General features: G+C 39.7%; 1 protein-coding gene across 1 annotated transcript in view; it reads right to left on the bottom strand.

The window, feature by feature from the left end:
* ATP10D (ATPase phospholipid transporting 10D (putative)) overlaps positions 1–18,664 on the bottom strand; it is a 40,658-nt gene that overhangs the window by 1,671 nt on the left and 20,323 nt on the right. The window contains exons 11-21 of the mRNA XM_059817502.1: positions 16,236–16,854; positions 14,669–14,775; positions 13,812–13,938; positions 10,681–10,877; positions 8,694–9,003; positions 7,974–8,050; positions 7,303–7,428; positions 6,622–6,822; positions 3,833–3,913; positions 3,482–3,586; positions 1,945–2,123 (exon numbers count right to left, since the gene is read on the bottom strand). Of these exons, the coding sequence (XP_059673485.1) occupies positions 1,945–2,123; positions 3,482–3,586; positions 3,833–3,913; positions 6,622–6,822; positions 7,303–7,428; positions 7,974–8,050; positions 8,694–9,003; positions 10,681–10,877; positions 13,812–13,938; positions 14,669–14,775; positions 16,236–16,854 (2,129 nt within the window). The remainder of the gene's footprint in view (positions 1–1,944; positions 2,124–3,481; positions 3,587–3,832; positions 3,914–6,621; positions 6,823–7,302; positions 7,429–7,973; positions 8,051–8,693; positions 9,004–10,680; positions 10,878–13,811; positions 13,939–14,668; positions 14,776–16,235; positions 16,855–18,664) is intronic.

Here is an 18,664-nt window from a genome sequence, read left to right as displayed (position 1 = left end):
GCAAAGGCCAAAGAAACAAAGTATCACATGCAGTAAGAGGACTATGGAGTACAGGTGATGTTCCAGAATTAAACTCTAGGAATAATTATATTAGAACTGACTTAACTGGCAACTTAGGTTGGGAAAAGGTTTTAATCACAGATTTTTGCAGTGAATTTTCAGTCAACAGGGCATCAAACACCTGTCACTCCAGTGAAAGCCCCAATCTCACTCCCTCAGGCTAGAAGGTGTAGAGCACCCTTGAGCTTCACAGTCTCTGCTGCAGGGTGGCTTTTCAGTACCTTACAAAGGACTACATCAGAAATAAGCATGGAAAAAACGTATGTGTGACAGCAGCAGTTCCATAATAGGCACTTCTACTTCAAATCATTGAAGTAGAAAACCTTGAATTAGCCACAACAGCTATAAATCTTCTGAGGTATTGGCATAGGGAGAGTGCAAATTACTCAAAAAAGTTCACTGGTAAGTCTAAATACTTTGCATTTAATTCAGCATGAAAAACAGTCTTCCTCAAAATTGAACACCTGTACATTGGAAGCAGTCACCAAGATAAAAGCTCTCTCTTACCTAGGCTCTCTACAGCCCTACCAAAACAGGAACAGCATTTATCTATTTATTTGTCATGTAAGGGAGATTTACTGTGTGTGAAAGAAAAGGCTCTACTGTCACCACCTGAAGCCAAGGTGAGAGCAGGGATGGGGAGGCAACAGCATTCATGTTTTTTGCACCTCACGGTTTGTCCTGCTGAATTAAGTGTGAACCAAAGCCACCAGTCATGATCTCCGGTGAGTGCGGCAAAACCATGGCTGATATGCTTGACACAGACTGGGACATGTTCAAAGGGCACTCAAATATTTGGTGGCTATTGCAGGCACCTACAGCCACAGCTCTGACAGCTTTCCTGCCGGCGGCGTTGACAATTCATGCAGCCTGTACTGCAGCACTTGGTCCAGAAAGTCTGCTTAGACTGTGCCTAATGATATAAAATGATGTCAGGTGAGGAGGAAACAGCAATTATTCTCCCCAGCACTTCTCTCAGTATCTGTCTGTGCAATTCAGTTTCAAGTCCCGCTCTTTCTGAAATGATATGAGAAGGAAAGAAAGAGACCTAACACAGAAGAATGAATAAATTAGCACTGGAGGCACTTCACTGATAGGCTGCAGACTTGAGCTCACACTCAGCCAGTGAAAGAAAGATGGCTGTGGCTACTAAAGAGAGCTAGACCGAGAGGTTGATGAAGTCTCTTTCACTGGTTTCCACACACTTAGTTTTTCTCTGCTGGCTTGCTCAGGTGTCTCCCTGCTAAGCGTGCTGGTGTCTGGGACCGCCACCCGACACTCCTGCCTTTCCAGGGTGAATGAGCTATCGAACTTGGAGTTACGACTTCTTCAGTGAGGCAAAACACTTAAACATTAGGCTCAATAAAAACACAACTCAGGACCCCCTGTCAATCTAGTCCGTGTGTTTCTACCCCACATAGAAACCTGTTCATGCATTCTTCACTCTAAATATTCTTATATATATTCATGACATAAATTTCAAACAGAAAATGGTTTCACAAATAAACACAGACTAAGCACAGTACTTCTATGTATGGTGCATGTTCAACTTTGATCACTAATTTAACTGATTTGTATATAAATTATAAACTCTGTGGTTAAAGAGATTACTGTTTTTTTCCCTCCAAAGACAATATTTAATATAATATAAATAATTTAATATAATACAAATCACAAAAGAAATTTTTTATTTACTGAAATTTTCTTTGAGAACATTTCACTGAAGAGCTGTCCGCACACGGCTTGGTCTGGTAGAGTTACGAATTTTTCTTTACATTGGGAGTGGGGAGGAACCTCTAGCCAGGGAGATTTATACCATCACTGACTCAAAGAAAACTAATTTTGTTAACAGCAGCAATCTGCAACTATAAAACAGAAACGCACCTGGGTAGCAGAGCAATGCAAGTAGTCAGAAGACAAACTAAGTAAAATACCGGGTCTGTCATGTGCTTTTCCATGATCCAGTAAGGGTTTGATGGTGGATTGTGGGTTGCCCCAAAAGCCAGCGCAAAGACAAAGTAAAAGAGGATGCTGCCAACTATAACTACCGTATGTATCCAAGTCTGCAATTCAGAAAAGGAAAGAAATCAGATTTAAGCTGTAAACAGAAAGACCTGTAACACCTGAATGTGTGTACACATGCATGCATGAACCTGCACACATACTTCCTCCAAGGACAGCTGCTTAATGTAACAGAGGATAGATCTGTTCAGATAATATTCCTAGTTTTATACAAAACATTCCAGGAAGAACGGAGCCTTCTTCCTACAGTTCATAGGTAACCCAGCTATTTCATTTTTTTAATTCTACTAAATACATAGCTTTTGATTCCTTTGTGAAAGATGTTTTTTGTGCCATTTGCCTTAGATGACCACCTCATCCACTGGCAGCAGAGAAAGCCTTCTCAAGCAAAAGGAGGCGAGATCTTCACATGACACCACCCTTATATATTGTGCTTGAGACACCGATTAACTGTTCTACATTGGAGTTTTCTGTAATTTTATACCTAAATGGCTATAATAGTTACTGTGGAAACAACACTGTCATCGGTCTGACAGCTTGCCGACATTCAAAAATGCCAAATAAAACCCATTTAAGTAATGTTTTCCTATTCAGAGCACAGATACATTCATGCTACCCATATATTCTCAATAAAGACATTTTTATCACTGCTGCCATGCTCCCAAAAGAACAATGAAAAGACTGAATCACAACTTGAAGTTTCATCCATTATGAAACAATCGTAAAAAATATTTTTCAAAAAAATGACAGAGAAAAAATAAACACCATTAATCTGTGTCCTTCTACTGCAAATATTATTGTATTTTCTTTAAAATTATGCAAAATAGCCCAGTATTACCCTTCTAAGGGCTGTAAATTTATCCAAGCTAATGCAGATGCTTTAGCTTGTGCAGACTTAATTAAAAACCATAATAGCATTTCTGTAGCATATTGGTTCTCTAGTTCTGGCACCAAAATATACCTCTGAATTGTTTATCCTGGCCACAGAGCCCATCATCAGTTCCAAACATTCAAAATCAACAGTTCACATTGTTGTCTTTGAGATGCAAGCTTTGGGACCTAATGAAGGCTCAGTAGATCACTGGTTAGTTTTACCATTTGCAAAACTAAACTGACATCCCCCAAATCATCGTACCCTAATGAGGCAGGATCCTTTCACTATTTACAAATAATTCTGAGGCCAAATTTTGTTAATTTTAGTCATATGAATAATTCTATTGGCTCCAATGACAGGTGCATTAAGAGAGCTCACATGGTCACATAAACAAAATACTTAGGTTTTGGCCCTTTTATACTTATTCTGTTTTGTATATGAAGCTCTTTCTTCCATTTAATTCTAATGAAAACGGTATGCACATACTCCTTCAGGAATATACTCTTTTGGAAACAAAGTACTCACCACAGACTTGCACTCAATGAGAAGGTGAAACAGTATTATGAAGAGCGCTGCTGTGTTTATAGGGTTTCCAAAAGAAAAAATGTCTATGTCTGAGCCATAGTAAGTCTGTAAAGGAAGACAGCGGTCAGCGTAATATGGTCTTTATGTATAGCCCTAATACACAAAATGGCATGAAAAGTTTCAATACCACACATATTTGCATGCACACAGTTCAGCTCAGTTCCAACGATGATCCTGTTAGTGCACATTTATATATGAGGAAGTAAAGTCAAACACTTAATTTTATTCTCTAATTTGCCTGGGTTTTTACTATGTCAAAATGTATAAATGTATTTCATATCCAGCACTTACAAAGTAAGGCACAAAAAAGCAAACGAGACTTTGGTAAAAAGCATCCAGCAAGGTAATCCAGAAAGTTGAAGGCAAGTAAGCCTGTAGGAAAAAAAGATAATGGCATTGAAACAAATTGAACAAATTGCTGCATCCTTAATTAGCATTAATTTGGATTTGGGGAAAGATTATCTGCAGAAGTAATTCCAGTTAGTTTCCCAATGAAGAGGCATCTTTTGTGTTAGAAGAAAAAAGAGCTCACTCCACACATGTAGCTAACTTAGTATTTAAATCAGCAGCCAGATCTGGGAACTCTAATCTTACAGCTGTTTCTGCCAGAACAGACCTACCAGAGCCTTACCTAACTGAGTACTAAGGAAGGGAAAGGGCTAGGGGACAGTGAATTATCCTAGCAGCTTACCATCACTGAATGCCAAGTCCCACTTTCTTCTGTCTCCACCCCTGCTTTTTGGTACATGTGCTTCTGCCTCTTAATTTCTGCTGGTTGACTCCTTTGTGAGCTAACTTAACTCACTAGAATGTGAGAAATCAATTCACTTTTCTGCTGGAATAACATGTTGCTGTTTTAATGAGTTAAATCAGCTCCTGGAAGGATCTGATGGGACAACTGAGCTGGCACAAGGAAGGTAGTAACTATGTGGGTGAGAACAGAGAACGGGAAGAAAAGAAGGGAGAAAAGGAGAAGGAACGAGCCTTCCCCACTCAGTGGCAGAAAACGGCTATGACAGCTCAACCGCTTATGAAACCATACCTGCATGTGCCCTGGCTCAGATATATCCCATTCCTTCAAGCACTAAATTGAGATGCATAGGTGAGCAGTCTAGCCACCCAGGACTTCCTCTACAGTTAGAGGAGAGAGATGGGTTTCTCCAAAAAGACATTCAGCTTTTTCAAGAACTGAACTGCCTCTGGAAGTGGTGTGGGAAACTTACCTTCTTATTTGCCTGTCAGGAAAGTGCTTTAAATAACTGAAGATGAATCCAAGTTCCTGTCCATTTTCATAGCTTCTACAGAGCTGTGCACTTGTGATGTCATGGTGCAATATTGTGATACTACATCTTTTAAAGCATTTCTCTTTCTTCTCTACTGCACTTAATTCAAAGCAATTACTTCACTGTGCTTCCATGCAAGAAAGGAAATTACATACTACTTAACAACTCCAACCACAGAGCAAGGCAATGCTGTGCTGGACAAAAGAGAAAATCTCTGATAAAAGTTAAGGGGAAAAAAAAGGGAAAGAGAAAAACTATTGCATAATACAGTAATTCTGATTATGTTGCCTCAAAACCTTCATCTCAGCTCAGATCACCGTACATATCCTGAAGGTCAAAACAAAGGGCCAAATCCTGAGGCCTTGTAACATTTACTGAGTCAAAACTTTCTGTGATCAACAAAGTACAGACCTGCTCCAGCCAGTCTACAGAGGCTTGGATTGGTACCAAAAGAGTACTTAGTTTTACAAAAATATTGTAAACCAAGCAACATAAATTATTTAATGGTATGTAAAAAGAAATGTAAAAGTCCACAAACAAACAAAACAAATTGTCCCCTCACTGTATATCCTTCTTTCCCTTCTAAACTAGACCTAGGCTTCTGCCAGGTTATACATATGAGACTGCACAACAAGTACACAACATGTTGCAGCTCATTTTTTTAACAGCATTTGTTAGAACAGAATAGAATAGAACTGAACAGAATAGAGTATTTCAGTTGGAAGGGACCTACAACGATCATCTAGTCCAGCTGCCTGACCACTTCAAAGGTGACCAAAAGTTAAAGCCTGTTATTAAAGGCATTGTCCAAATGCCCACACTGACATCGACCACCTCTCTAGGAAGCCTATTCCAGTGTGTGACCACCCTCTCTGTAAAGAAATGCTTCCTAATGTCAAGTCTGTTATTGAAAGGCTATGATCATAAGGAAAATGGTGAGTTTTAGGTGACTCATATGCTCAATGTTTCCTCTCTCTGGGCTACTAGTATCTGTTCTGTCTCAGGCTCAGTGTGTCACTTCCTTCAATTGTTATAATAAAAATATTATTTTAATTAAGTGTTACATTAAAAAAAATGATAAAGTTAAAATTATGCTAGAATTCATGTTAAGCAAAGCAGAAACCAGGAAAAAGCTTACTGATTTATATAATTTTGATTTAGAAACTACCCCCTGCAGTTTTCTGTGATAAATGTTTGGACAGAACTTACTTATAGAGCAGATATGATGCATAGTGTTTTCAGACGGGAGAAAAGTGCCACCAGCAAATTCCACAACATACCCATAAGTGAAAAAGAGCCCTGAATGACAGAACTTTCTTGAGGATTATTTGAAAAGACTGTGCTCTGATTCTTAACCATTCCTCATTACCTTGGCAGTTGAGACCTTTATATGACAGTAAAAAACCAGTATCTAGTGCCCTTACCTTTAAAAGTAAGCCCAGATGCTCAGAAGAAACCCATTTTGAGGAAGCATGTTGATAGGTGAGGCAGTGAATGAAGTAAACATGCTGGTAACAATGTTTATCTAGTACACTGCTTCACCTGAAGTCCTTAATGACTCTTACCACCTAAATGTTTGATAACATTGGGTGTATGGCTGAAAAGAGCCTACAAAAAACTTTTGAAAAAACAGCTTTTATGTGTGCACATATTGCACAGGCCTAGATGTTTTTCTAACACAGAAAATGGTTTTAAACTTCACATTTGCCTGACGTGAACCATGAAGGAAAGGAATACGGAAATGGCTCAAATTCTGACCATTTCAATTTGCTTCAGGCCAAGCATTCTTTAACCTACCACAGATTTCTGGCTCATCATGTACAGCTGTGGGAGCTGCATGAGTATCTCCGCAGACACATCTTTGTCCAAGACACCATAAATAATGGGTGGCACCGATGTAAAAAGGAGATTGAAAAGAATCAAGATCCAGTAGTCAGTCATTGATGTGCCTGAAAACCCACAGAAGAACTGGTACCAGAACAGGAGGTTCACATAGGCCTGAAAAGTCAAAGATGACATGATAAAATGTTACCCATAGACAAGTATTTTAAAAGACAGGAGGAAAACAGGCAGATCTTAGGTCTGATTACAGTAATCTGTGGAAAATTAAGTATAAATGCTGTGGAGTTCATGCCGATCCCACACTTTGAAATTATATTTGACTAACACACAGCTTTACTTTCCAAAATTGGACACAACTTGTTTAAACAGTCATGCTGCCACCACATTAGTAATGCCCGTTACCCACTGTTTAATCAAATCAGACAATGGCTTTGAGTGGGATATTCAGTCCAACAAATAAAAGTCACTGTTCTCTGCAGACATAAATGGGAAACTGAATTGTTTGACATATGCTTTTTGTGTCTTTTTGAACCCACTCACAATAGAAACTAAAAAAAGAACGTAAAGCCCCACTAAACCCTTCAGCACTCTCAAATATGCAAACTCTGATTTCCTTGGGATGGGACAGTTACATACCACATTCTTGTAAAAGAAGTAAAGCACCATGTTGGTAAGTCTGGTATAACACCAGTGACCATGGACAAGCAGCAGCTTCCTGAGGTGTCTAAACTGGGAGATTGCAAAGTCACTTGCCATCACAGCCTGCAAAGCACATGAAGAAAAGGATATGTTATATCCAAACTGTTAAAGATAAGTTTCAGATACTGCCAAGTGAGCAACTTAGACCTACTGTTGGAAATTCTTATTTTATGATTTTTTTATACATAGTGCTTACAGTTTTACTCTCACTCAGATCTGAGCCCCTCCATACAACATTTTACACTAACACACACAACTCAGCCCAACACAACATAGGCCGGAACATCGCTGTCTGTTATTACCACACAACTGCACAGAAATCACTGATACTTAGGCTGTTTGTTTCCTGGGCCGTTTGTTTCCTGGCAGCACAGGAGTAATATGGAGTTTGGTGACAGGCAGCAAGATCTGTTGTTTGGAGTTTGAACCCCTGCAGCATTCAGCTGCTGGGTGCTCCTGGAAAAGTGCTGAGGCCTGGGTGTGAGCTCAGGCTGCAAACTTGCCCGTGTACGGTAATGGACTGTGGAGCCACTGGGCCTCCAGGGTAAATTCTGAACCGATTTAAAATGGAATCTGATGTCATTTGCAGCTGTCTTTGTATACACTACCTGCATGCCTTCTTGGCCCGATATTCCCACACCGGTGTCAGCCACCTGGATCATACTGACATCATTAGCGCCATCACCTACAGAGAAAAGAAAAGAGAAAAAAATCAAAACTAACCTCTCCTATTTGGAATGCAACCTGGAAGCAGCTTTGCTGGCTATCACATTGCCATGGAAGTGGCAGGAAAAGACAAATATACAAGAACACCAGAGAGTTCAGAGAAAAACATTTTTATGGTCAAAAGTGCAGCCTATGGAAAACCCTACAGAAAGCAGCATTAGTAAGCGGAAGGCCTGAATGAACTGAGCTATATTCACCAAATGGCTATTAGCTGTTCCTTTTGCCAGAATTTAGTTGGTATGCTGGAACAGAAAATATGGGTGTTTTAAATCACAGCCAGTCATCTCCCCTCTCCCTCCCTATTTTGGGAGGTTGTGACAGAGAATGACAAGGAAAACCCCCTTACTTGCTCCTTTGGACATGTTACGTAACACCATGCACGACTGCTGCTGTTCTTGTTGTTTTAGATTACCATGAGTAAATTTATGGACTAAATTTGCTAATTCAGAAGACTAACATCAACTTATGCCAGAGACAACTGTGATTCAAAGGATTATCTTCCTTGTAAGGTAGATTTTGTGACAGACATTAACAAAAATATAGGAGAGAAGAAACTGGCTTCTACTTCTTTTCAGAGAAAAGAAGATAACCACAGGACTCACCTACAGCTAATGTCATTGCCTTTAGCTTATTTCGTACCAGTCTGACCAGGACACTCTTCTGCAGTGGTGTGGCTCGGCAGCAGACTACAGCCCGACATTTTTCTGTGAGTTCCAAGAAAATATTCTGTAGGCTGTCATGAAGGACATGCTCTAAAGTCCTTCCATCAATAACCAGGCCTGCACTGAACTCTGGAGCTTGACTGGAGGGACTTGCAGAGACATTCCCAAGTTTCTGACAAGGTTTTTTTTTGGCAGAAGAATTCTTCTGGATGCCTTCTAAAATTTTGCTCATCATCAAGGCACTGGCATCCTAATTAAAGACAAGAGAAAGGCAACTTATTAAATACTGTTTGTTTGTGTTCTGACTCCCTTTTCAATTTATAAAATACATATGGGGAAAAGGTCAAATGCTGCCCTTGTGTAGCATTTCACAATCCAGAAAGGCTGAGACATGAGTCTGAATAACCCTTTAAAATCACAAAGCATGCAGTCTGTTGTTAATAAAAGGGCCTGTGATTTAACTTTGCTTAAGTAGATTGGGTATTGTACTAGGAGACGGGAAAAAACTGAAGCAAATCAGAAAATGTTCATAGACTAGCAGAAAAAACAACCATTAAGGATTCTATAATATAAATACAGCTTTGATAGAAGACTTTTGCGCTCTACATTTCTTTTGTCTAGCATGCAAAGTCAAAAGTGCATTTCAAACCAGATTATAGGTGAGCTGCAATGAATTACTGAAGAGCTGGCCCCATGGAATTTTTTACCTTGTCAGAATAAGATGCCCAAAAGATTCTTGATATTAATATATGTAATGCGCGTGCTATATAGAATAAAATACATATTCTTAAATCTTCTCATTATTTTACTTTGAAATGCAACAGTATCAAATCCTGTCTATTTTTTATTCCAAAGCCCAGTTAGTGGGAAGATGAGCACTTCTAAAAAAAAGGGGCTCAGTTCTCACTGTTAAGTAAGACACTCGTTTCACAGTAGGAAAAAAGGAAGAAAAAAGTGTTAGCAAAAATCAAACCCCAAGATTTCCTCAAACACAACTGGACTAAAAATTCTTTCTTTTTCACTTTATTTTCCCCACAGTTACCACTTGCCATACTTGCCATCTTTTATGGCAGATACAAATTGAATTTCTAAAATAACACATAAGCAGAGAGAAAAAGAAAAATGAAAGGTCTTAGAAAAATCCTCCAGTCCTTTAGAGAAGTCTCAGATTTCATGTCTCTGCTCTGAGAAGAGACATTTCACACATAGGCTTAACAGTTACAGTTAGTATTTTCTCTCTTAAGAAACCTAAAATCAAGATTTGTGAATGCTTATAACCAGCTGTTTTTCAAGAGGACACAATGATCAAGTAGGATTAAACTTGCCACCCAAACCAGCAGCATTTTTAACCACTCTATCACATGATTCAACTACTGGGTAGTGGGGAGAAGGTGACTTTTTCTCTGACGAAATTGTTGGCAGATTGGTTTTTTTGAATAGCGTGCAATGTACTTTAATGAGACAATCCTTTGTACGTTTATGCAAGACAAGCAGGGCTGAGGGAATATATTACACAAAGCAGCACAAAACTTAATTCAATAGAATTTGCATTACAATAATCCTTACATTGCTAATATGCTGTAACTCAGCCGTTTGAAATCTCTACTAACATGTGAAGCCTGTCAACTCTCTAACCTACCACAAAGAGAAATTAAGCAGTCTATTCAATTGAAATAATTAATCATAATTTAGGGACTGTATATAAAGAAACAGATGTTACATACATATAAAGGATTTAATATATTACTCGCAAGGAAGCAACCATCAGTTTTCCAGTATTTTAATCTTCCAAGAAATCATGCTGTCTTTGGCCAGTTGGGAAAGCAGAGAACACTTTATTTTTCTGTATTGCCCTGTGATATAGCCCGACTGAATTTTTCAGCAGAGAAAAAAAAAATATTGAAGAAAAGTGTAATTTTCCACTCACCCTACTCTGTGAGTAGGAATCTTCACTCAGAGTGAAGATTCTGTCATCTGGTTCCAGCAGTTTACAAGCATAGGCAATGTTGACAGCTGTCTCTCTCTTGTCACCTGTCAGCATCCAGATTTTTATTCCCGCTTTCCGTAATGCCTGTATTGTGTCTGAAACACCCTCCTGCAGGCGATCTTCAATGCCAGTGGCACCTTAGTTTAGACAAGCAGAAGGATTAGTGCTGCTGTATTTCCAGAACCAAAATGCTGCAGGAGTGACAGGACAAGATGGTACTCTGTGTGCATCCACATCCCAAAACAGACACTCTACTGGGACATGCTTGGCAATTCCTCCTCTCCACATCTTCTTGTCCCAGAACCCATCACATGCAAGATTGTTGACACATACCCTTGTTACAGCCTCAGGGGCCTCCAACTCTTCACAAGATCCTTTTAAGCAAACTTTTCTCGTTCTCACAGTTGTTTCATCCCATAGTGGCTGTGGGACACAGACTCCCAGGCTTCTCATGACAAATATACTCCATTACTCCCACTCCCTCCTACCTCAGACTACCCCAAACCTTCTTTCCTGTATCACCTTGATCCTTCCTATCTCAAGGCCCACTTCTCTTCCTTATTCTCAACTCTGCTCCAGGCTGAATACTCTGTATGTCTTGTTGCAAGCCCTCACCTTTTCCACACCAAAATCCCCTCTTCTTATATCATACTTTTGCACACTGCTGCAAAGACCTGCCATTCATCATCAGGTTTCTCACCACTCACTGCTGCAGTACCTCCTGTCCCAGGTCCTTTCAATTCACAGCACTAAACTCTGTGTTTTGTCCTTCCTTCTGCCTGCACTGCCAATGTTGACAAATTCTCCCACAGGGAGGAAACACCTGCTCTAACACACACCCCTTAGTGATTATAGGAAGACTTTTAACTAAAAAATACAGTCTTTAACAGACATATCCTCTTTTCTGGTGTGCACAGCAGGCAGACCTCTGTCCCTAAAACCAGCTTACAAAATCTTCTGTTTTGGTAACAATGAGGTAATACAACATCAGCATAAAGCAGAACCATCTCTGAAAAGCTGCAGTGCCAGTGATTTACTACAATACAGGGAATTTTCATGGCTTTTTCACAATATGAATGGTACTAAATCATAACCAGGAGACATGGTTTGGCTTGTAGTATGCTCAGGTCAAGAGAGTTTCTCAGAAAGAATCTTCAGCCAGTTGCAGCTAGGTTCATTCTGAAAGACACACAATAAAAAAATTCAAAGCAAAGTTTTCCCTCCTAGCATGTTTCTAGTGCAGGACTCTAGCCAGCAATTTGTATATAAAGCACTAACTGTCATATGGGGAGGGATAAGAGCCAGAAGGTCAGGCAAATTTCTGATGCTATAGCAATTCCTTCAGTAAGTAGCTGCCAACAGGGCACAGAGCTCATGGCCCCTGGTCACCGGGAAGATGAAAACCTCCAGGACCTTGCTCTGCACTCTGCGTTTTGATGCAAGTCAACAGAAGAGGTAGGAAGGAAGATGCTGGGACTTACTTGATGCAAGCTTCTTTGAGAGACACTGCCAGGCATCAAGGGAAGAGAGAAAAATGTTGTTTCAGCTTGGGCACTCCAGATACTTAACACTCCCCTTCTGAGGTACCTGATCACTTCATAATCCAACAGAAGCCAGTTGCAATATGTATACTGCTGAAATCCAGATCTGTGCTTTGATGCAATGCACATGAGGACTATTCTTTCCAGAAATAGATTTTCATTCAAATAAAGGCCTGAGGCTTTATATATAGCCACATGGATTTCATACCTGCCTATGCAGTGGACTACAAACCACTGCTGTCCTCCATGATCCTGGCAATACTGAGATGATTTGAATATTTGCTTGCTGTTCTTAGAGGACAAAGTCTTCATTTCTCAGTCCTAAGAGGACAGTCAGAGTTACAGCTGCAGCTATACCAGGTAATATTAAGAAAGCAAAGGAAGGCTCAAAGAAGCAGAATGAGAAATGCTGTAAGTAGTTCTGTTCTGCAGATCACAATGTACATATGCCCCAGGCAGGGGTAACTAAGCTAGCAGAGGTACTGAAAGCAAGCACCTTGGCAGTATGAAGCCATTTACCCTTCTTATTCTCACTCCCATTTAACGTTAGGGCCAACCCATATTGCTTACTGTCCCACCAGCAACACGAGACAAAAAAATGCCTTGACCTGCAGGACAGCAGGTCTCCACAGCAACTAGACTTCCTTCTGCTATCTCTAGTGCAAAAGAGAACCTGTATAGCACATCATCCCTTAAAACTACAGCAGCTAGCAGCAACGCTCTGGCTTCTCTCCAGAAACTGAAGCCAGTAATCCCAGAATCCCTTTTAGTATCACTGTTTATGGCATTTGCCCTGAGCAGATGTGGCACAAAATGAGGGAACTAACACCTTTCCACACAATAGGACCTGTTTCTCTTCAGCTTCTAGCATGAGCTGCCTTTACCACCACAGTCACTTTGTTTTCCAAATGTTATTTGCTGGGCAGTCCTCTAGAGCTATTATCCCAGACTGCCTGCAGTTTACCTTTTACACACCTACACCAAACATTTTTCATTTTGTTTTGGCCTCCCCATTTCTGCACAGCTGAATGACCATCAGAGGAATGGTTCCTGCAGAAGCATGCCTGACTTCCTATCTCCATGTTATTACAGGAGGACACAGCACAAGCATACCTGCTGTGCCACAAATGCAACAGTGATGGAAAACATGCCCAGAAGTGGGATCCCTGTGAATGTTTGCCCAGGCAGGCCTCTGATTTGTTATTATCATTTCACATACTTATTATGATGACACTTAAAAACTATAGTGAGCACAAAAAAGAAACCCAATTAAAAAAATAAATTAAAAAAAAAAATCAGTAAAACCTTACCCTTTACAAACAACAGAAGAGCACTAGCTGTCTTCAGCGTGTTTTACAACTAGTACAAACTTACCGGCAAGATTTATGAAAATTCAGGAGTGACAATAAATTCTAGGTCTGTAGAAAGCTATGAGTTACACAAACTGAGGTTAGCATAGCTCTCTGCAGGTAAATTCCTATTATGAACATCATAAGCAGTTTCCTGTGAGTTACAGCATTTTCTACCTACCGAGCAAAGTTAGTTCGCTCTCAAGCCTGATGGCAGATTCAAGCAGCAGCTCCTCCCTATTGTCAATACTGGTTTCTGCTAAAAAATGATGATTTAACCACTCTGCATATTCTGCATCACTCATCACCTACATAGGGAGAGAAAACATACAGCCAGGTTACTCACCGGCACCCTGCAGGTTCCTGGAGCTGCCTGACAGATTTCCATTTAGACGGAAGGTAGGCAGGCCAATGAGAATGGTATACTCTCCCTACTGCTCTGTAATTGCAGCATTGACACAGCCACAGAATCACTGCACAGCTGTGTACAGCTTGATGACTGTACAGCTACACAGCCTGTACTTTCACTTCGCATAAGGCTTTGTAAAGAGGTTTCTTGCCTGTTTCAGTCCTTACGGAATCTTACTTGTGAGCAGCTTTGAATTTAAAATGGAATCTCAAAACATCACTTAAGTTTTGCACCCAGAGCTTGTAACACTGCAAACTGTTTGTGAAACCATATAAAACAGGTCTGACTTCATTTGTTTTCTGTGTCTGGAATTCCAACCAGCATAAGTTTCACACAAGGAGACCTGCTCAGGACTCTTGAAGAAAAATCAGACTATCTGAAAACCCTTGTTCTAGAATTAGGCTATTAAGCCGCTTGACTTCCTAAACTAACAAAAACTATGGCAATCTAAAGAAGTCAGGAACTGATGTGGATCAACTTACAAACTCCTCCTGAAAGAACATAAGGTTAAACAAAATGTGGCAACAGAAGCATCTGTTTAGAAGCGGTGATGTCTGCTCCATTGGTGATACCACTCAGGTTGGTCACAGACTGTAAACGTTCTTAAAAATATGTATTAAAAGGAATACCTTCTTAGCAATACACAGAGTGCGCAGTCCTCTTCTGGCATAGTCATCCAAATGCTTCTGAGTTCTCTTTTTAATCTTTTGTTCAATTTCTGAATTATTAGTACCTACTATCACACAAAAAGCAAAAAAGTAAACTAAATATGCATTCTTAGGCTAAATTTAGCAGAAAATTTTGAAGGTCTAAATACTTTTTAAAAATACCAAAATGTTAACAGGTTTTATTTTAACTATGAACGTATCTTCATGTTTGCACAATATACTGTGGCTGTGTCTATATTGAGCATGCAGTGTACCAGTCTGCACAAGCAGTGAGGGGGAACCTGTCTGGTACTGATACATCTTTGGATGCCACTGGTATATCAACATGTTTTTCTAAAATAAAATTATTTTCTAAAATGAACTGGGCCACAGACACCCAAGCAGCTGTACTGTCACTGGTCTAGTGGGAAGGAGCTAAAAAGGAAGTCACAGAAAAGCTTTTTTAAAATAACTGTTAAAAGGGTGGACTATTTGGACAGGCATTCAACTCACCTAACTTTGGACTTGTAGAAGTGAGGTTCCAAGTTTACCTTGAGAATCAAAGTAAGGAGAGGCACCTCCAGACATGAAATTATCCCCCTAGTAAGATGACAGATTTTGGAGGTACTGTTTCTGCCCCATGGCCTACAGAGGCTTTTTGTCTAGACTTTATATGGCTAAAGTTGGGTGACTTAAAATCCACCTTTGGAATTGGAAATATCCCTCTTCCTCACTGAGATCAGCCAGCCATGGAACATAAAAACCAAACTCTCTTTTGCAGAAAGCAAGCCTTTAAAAATAATTCCTTTATATTACTTTCCAAACCATTAAAAAAAACCCCTTGGAATATCTTCTGAACTTAAATATATTTAGGTATTTATTTCTAACATACACAGATAATACTTTTTCTTTACTGCCTTCAGTTAAAAATGAATGACTGTTTGCTACAGCGTATGAATAAACCAGTTAGTGCTTAAACACCATGGTGCACCCCTCCTGTGGCAGATTCAAAAAATGTTTACGCCCCAACAACAGGGCCCAACAGGAGGCACCACAAAACTTTGCAGATATTATTATTACACTTAGAAACACAGAAATAGTCAGTAGTCAAGGGAAAAAAACCTCAAAAAGCATTGACAGTTGACATCTGCTACTGATACCTCTCTCTTAATAGCTCAGAAACACTAACATAGGTAAAAGCTAGAAAGTATCTCATTCTAATGAACATCTCTCACTGTGTAGCAGAAGCCAACTATTCAAGCAAATGACCTTTATAACGGGAAATACATCAGTTGGCTCCAAAGGGTCTGCTTAGACACCACTAAATCCTTTGAATAACAGCTGCTTCTCTCTTCTCAGCTTCCACACCAGCACACAGCACAGCCATATCCAGGTGACAAGCAATACTACCTTTCTGGGTTCCCTATAAGGAACTATTCACAGATAATAGTTCTGCTTGGTTACTTGTTGATTTTCATGAATCAGGCCATCTGTTCAACTGTACTAAGAATGACAAAGGTGAGCAAAGAATTAGAAGTTCTATAGATACCTTCAGATGCAGTTCTCAACAAATCCATCATGACTGAGTCTGCACCTTTTGTGTACACCACCACTTTGTTGGAGACTGGATGCCGAACCACCACTGACATCCTTTTCCGCACTGAATCAAAAGGCAGGATATGCAAAAGTTGAAATGTTAAAGATCCCTGACCTGCGAAGTCCACAGTTACTTGATCTGGAGTCCTAGACTGTAAAATACATTTATAAGCCCTAGCAGCATGAACCAAGGCAGCTTCATCTGGACTCTCAGCTTCATAACACAGTTTAGGTAGGGGAGACAATTCAATAGGTGGTGACACAGCACTGCTGTGTTTGCAGCCAGCAGCTACATTCAGCATATCTAGTTCTTGAGGCACTTGGGAATTTTCTGGGCTGTCAGTACTGTGAGGCTCAGCAGCCCTTTGAGCAGCTCCATCCAAAGCAGGTGAAGCCAGTTTCATTCTGAAAATAGACAGTTTGCTCACAAAACTGTTGGGGCTTTCAGATGATGACTCTTTTACACTTGGAAGTGGGGAGGAACTTAGTCTCCGGACTGACAACCTCTGGAACATCTGCCTGATTTCATCAAGTGATTTAATAGGTATCCTACCCAGCGAAGAGTGTCTCATCTGGAAGAGAACAGTTAGAGAAAGCATTTATATTAAATTGTTCATATTTTGTTACATTAAGGAAGGACGGCTTACAAACTATGTATGTTTCTTAATGAATGTAGTATTGCAAAATTTACCATGAGTTTGATTGCTTGTATTAAAGAAGGCCAGCTCAATTAAACATATAACCATATGAGTACACTAAACAGCTTCTTTAAGAGCTTCATTATTCAAACCACAAGAATTGTAAAAATACTTCAGATCTGAAAACTATGCATTCCAAGTTTGATTCATGTAATACTTCCCTTCAGAACTGTTTCAGTAATGAAACAGTTAGTATGACACTACAACTTTTAAAAAGTTGTGGCAAATAGAACTAAACACTTTAATTCTTGTTCTGAATTAGCAAGATACTTGTAAAGAATAAACCAACTCCATACCCCCTCACAGTAACTAGCTACAAGTACGGTTAAAAATACAGTACCTTATCGATACTTTTTTAATGTTTGAATTTCAAACAAAAGACAGTTCCCCTCTCATCAGTGTAAGAAAATAATTGGCTTACTGTTAATCAGAACAGTTAGGCAGCTAATAGCTTACAAACAAGGAACAAAGCATGCAAGGCTGACATTAATTTCTCATTACTGGTGAAGAGTTAAGAATGAGTTATCACCAGGAAGCGTGTTCTCCTTTGCCACTGAAAAGCATAAAGGAAGCACAGACTCTGACTTCAGTTCTATTGCAATTGCATACAAGTTGTAGCATGTCTCCATTCAGCATCATGGAAATAGAGGCTAGGAACATCCTTTCATCGCCTCTCCCTAATTCAACACTGAAATGTTCCATTGCCTTGAGCTCTCTCATGTCATTCCCTAACTATGAACTCAGGAACCTCATGCCACGTTGCCCCTCCCAACCTACCTACTAGTGACCTGGAGATCTCCTCTGCTAGCAAGTCATCCGGAAATATTATTCTCAAAAACCCGAGAATCTCGCCTGTATATTTTTCTACATCATCTTTAAGGAATGACTGATTAGTAACTATGAACACAGCTGCCCCATTCACACATGGACCTGTATGCTGCCTACTATGCCTTCTGGGAATGCCTGGAAGCACGCTAAAATACCAGGCTTATTTATACATAGGAGGTACTTATAGTCCACAGGATACCTTTTGGGAATGTCTCCAGCCATGGTTGTAGGTTCACTGCCTAGGTGGACACCAAAATCTAGTCCTGCACATGTCATAAACATTTCTTTCAAAAGGCAAAGTCAACAAATTGAAATCGGCAGGGGATGGGGGAAAGGAAATCAAAGCTGAACTTGGTAATTATCCTGCAACACAGTCAAAATTGGTAAAACATGGGGTTATGAAAATCCCCCCTGAAATAAAAAATAAAATTTGAAAAAGATAGTAGTATCTTTAAAAAAATGTTAGGTTGTGTGCTCTGAAAACACATGGTCTCAGGAAGACTTAAACACACTCCAGACCATTAAACCAGGACAGTCTAGCAAATGCACTGTACATTCAAGGTGAGACCACTTGTGGTCATAGTGCAAAAGCATTTTTTCTTCAGGTTATTACACATATGAAACTTGATCTTCCATACTTTTGCTTAAACTCTATTTGAATAGTCAGGGAACAGGTAGGAGCATTCTCAATTCCAATATTCTGGGAGTCTTCTGATATTATTCTTATCTTTCAGCCAACAATAACCTACTTTTAAAGGTAACCTGAGTGTTAGGGAACTCTTAAAGTAAGTTATGCACATATCTGGAAAAACATAACTAGAATATAGAAAAAAATCACAATTGCTATTTAATCTCA

This window comes from Gavia stellata, chromosome 5, assembly GCF_030936135.1.
Source record: "Gavia stellata isolate bGavSte3 chromosome 5, bGavSte3.hap2, whole genome shotgun sequence".
In the NCBI taxonomy this organism is placed as follows: Eukaryota; Metazoa; Chordata; class Aves; order Gaviiformes; family Gaviidae; genus Gavia; species Gavia stellata.
The sequence above is the reverse complement of the archived record's forward strand: the minus strand, read 5'-3'. Positions and strand labels throughout refer to the sequence as shown.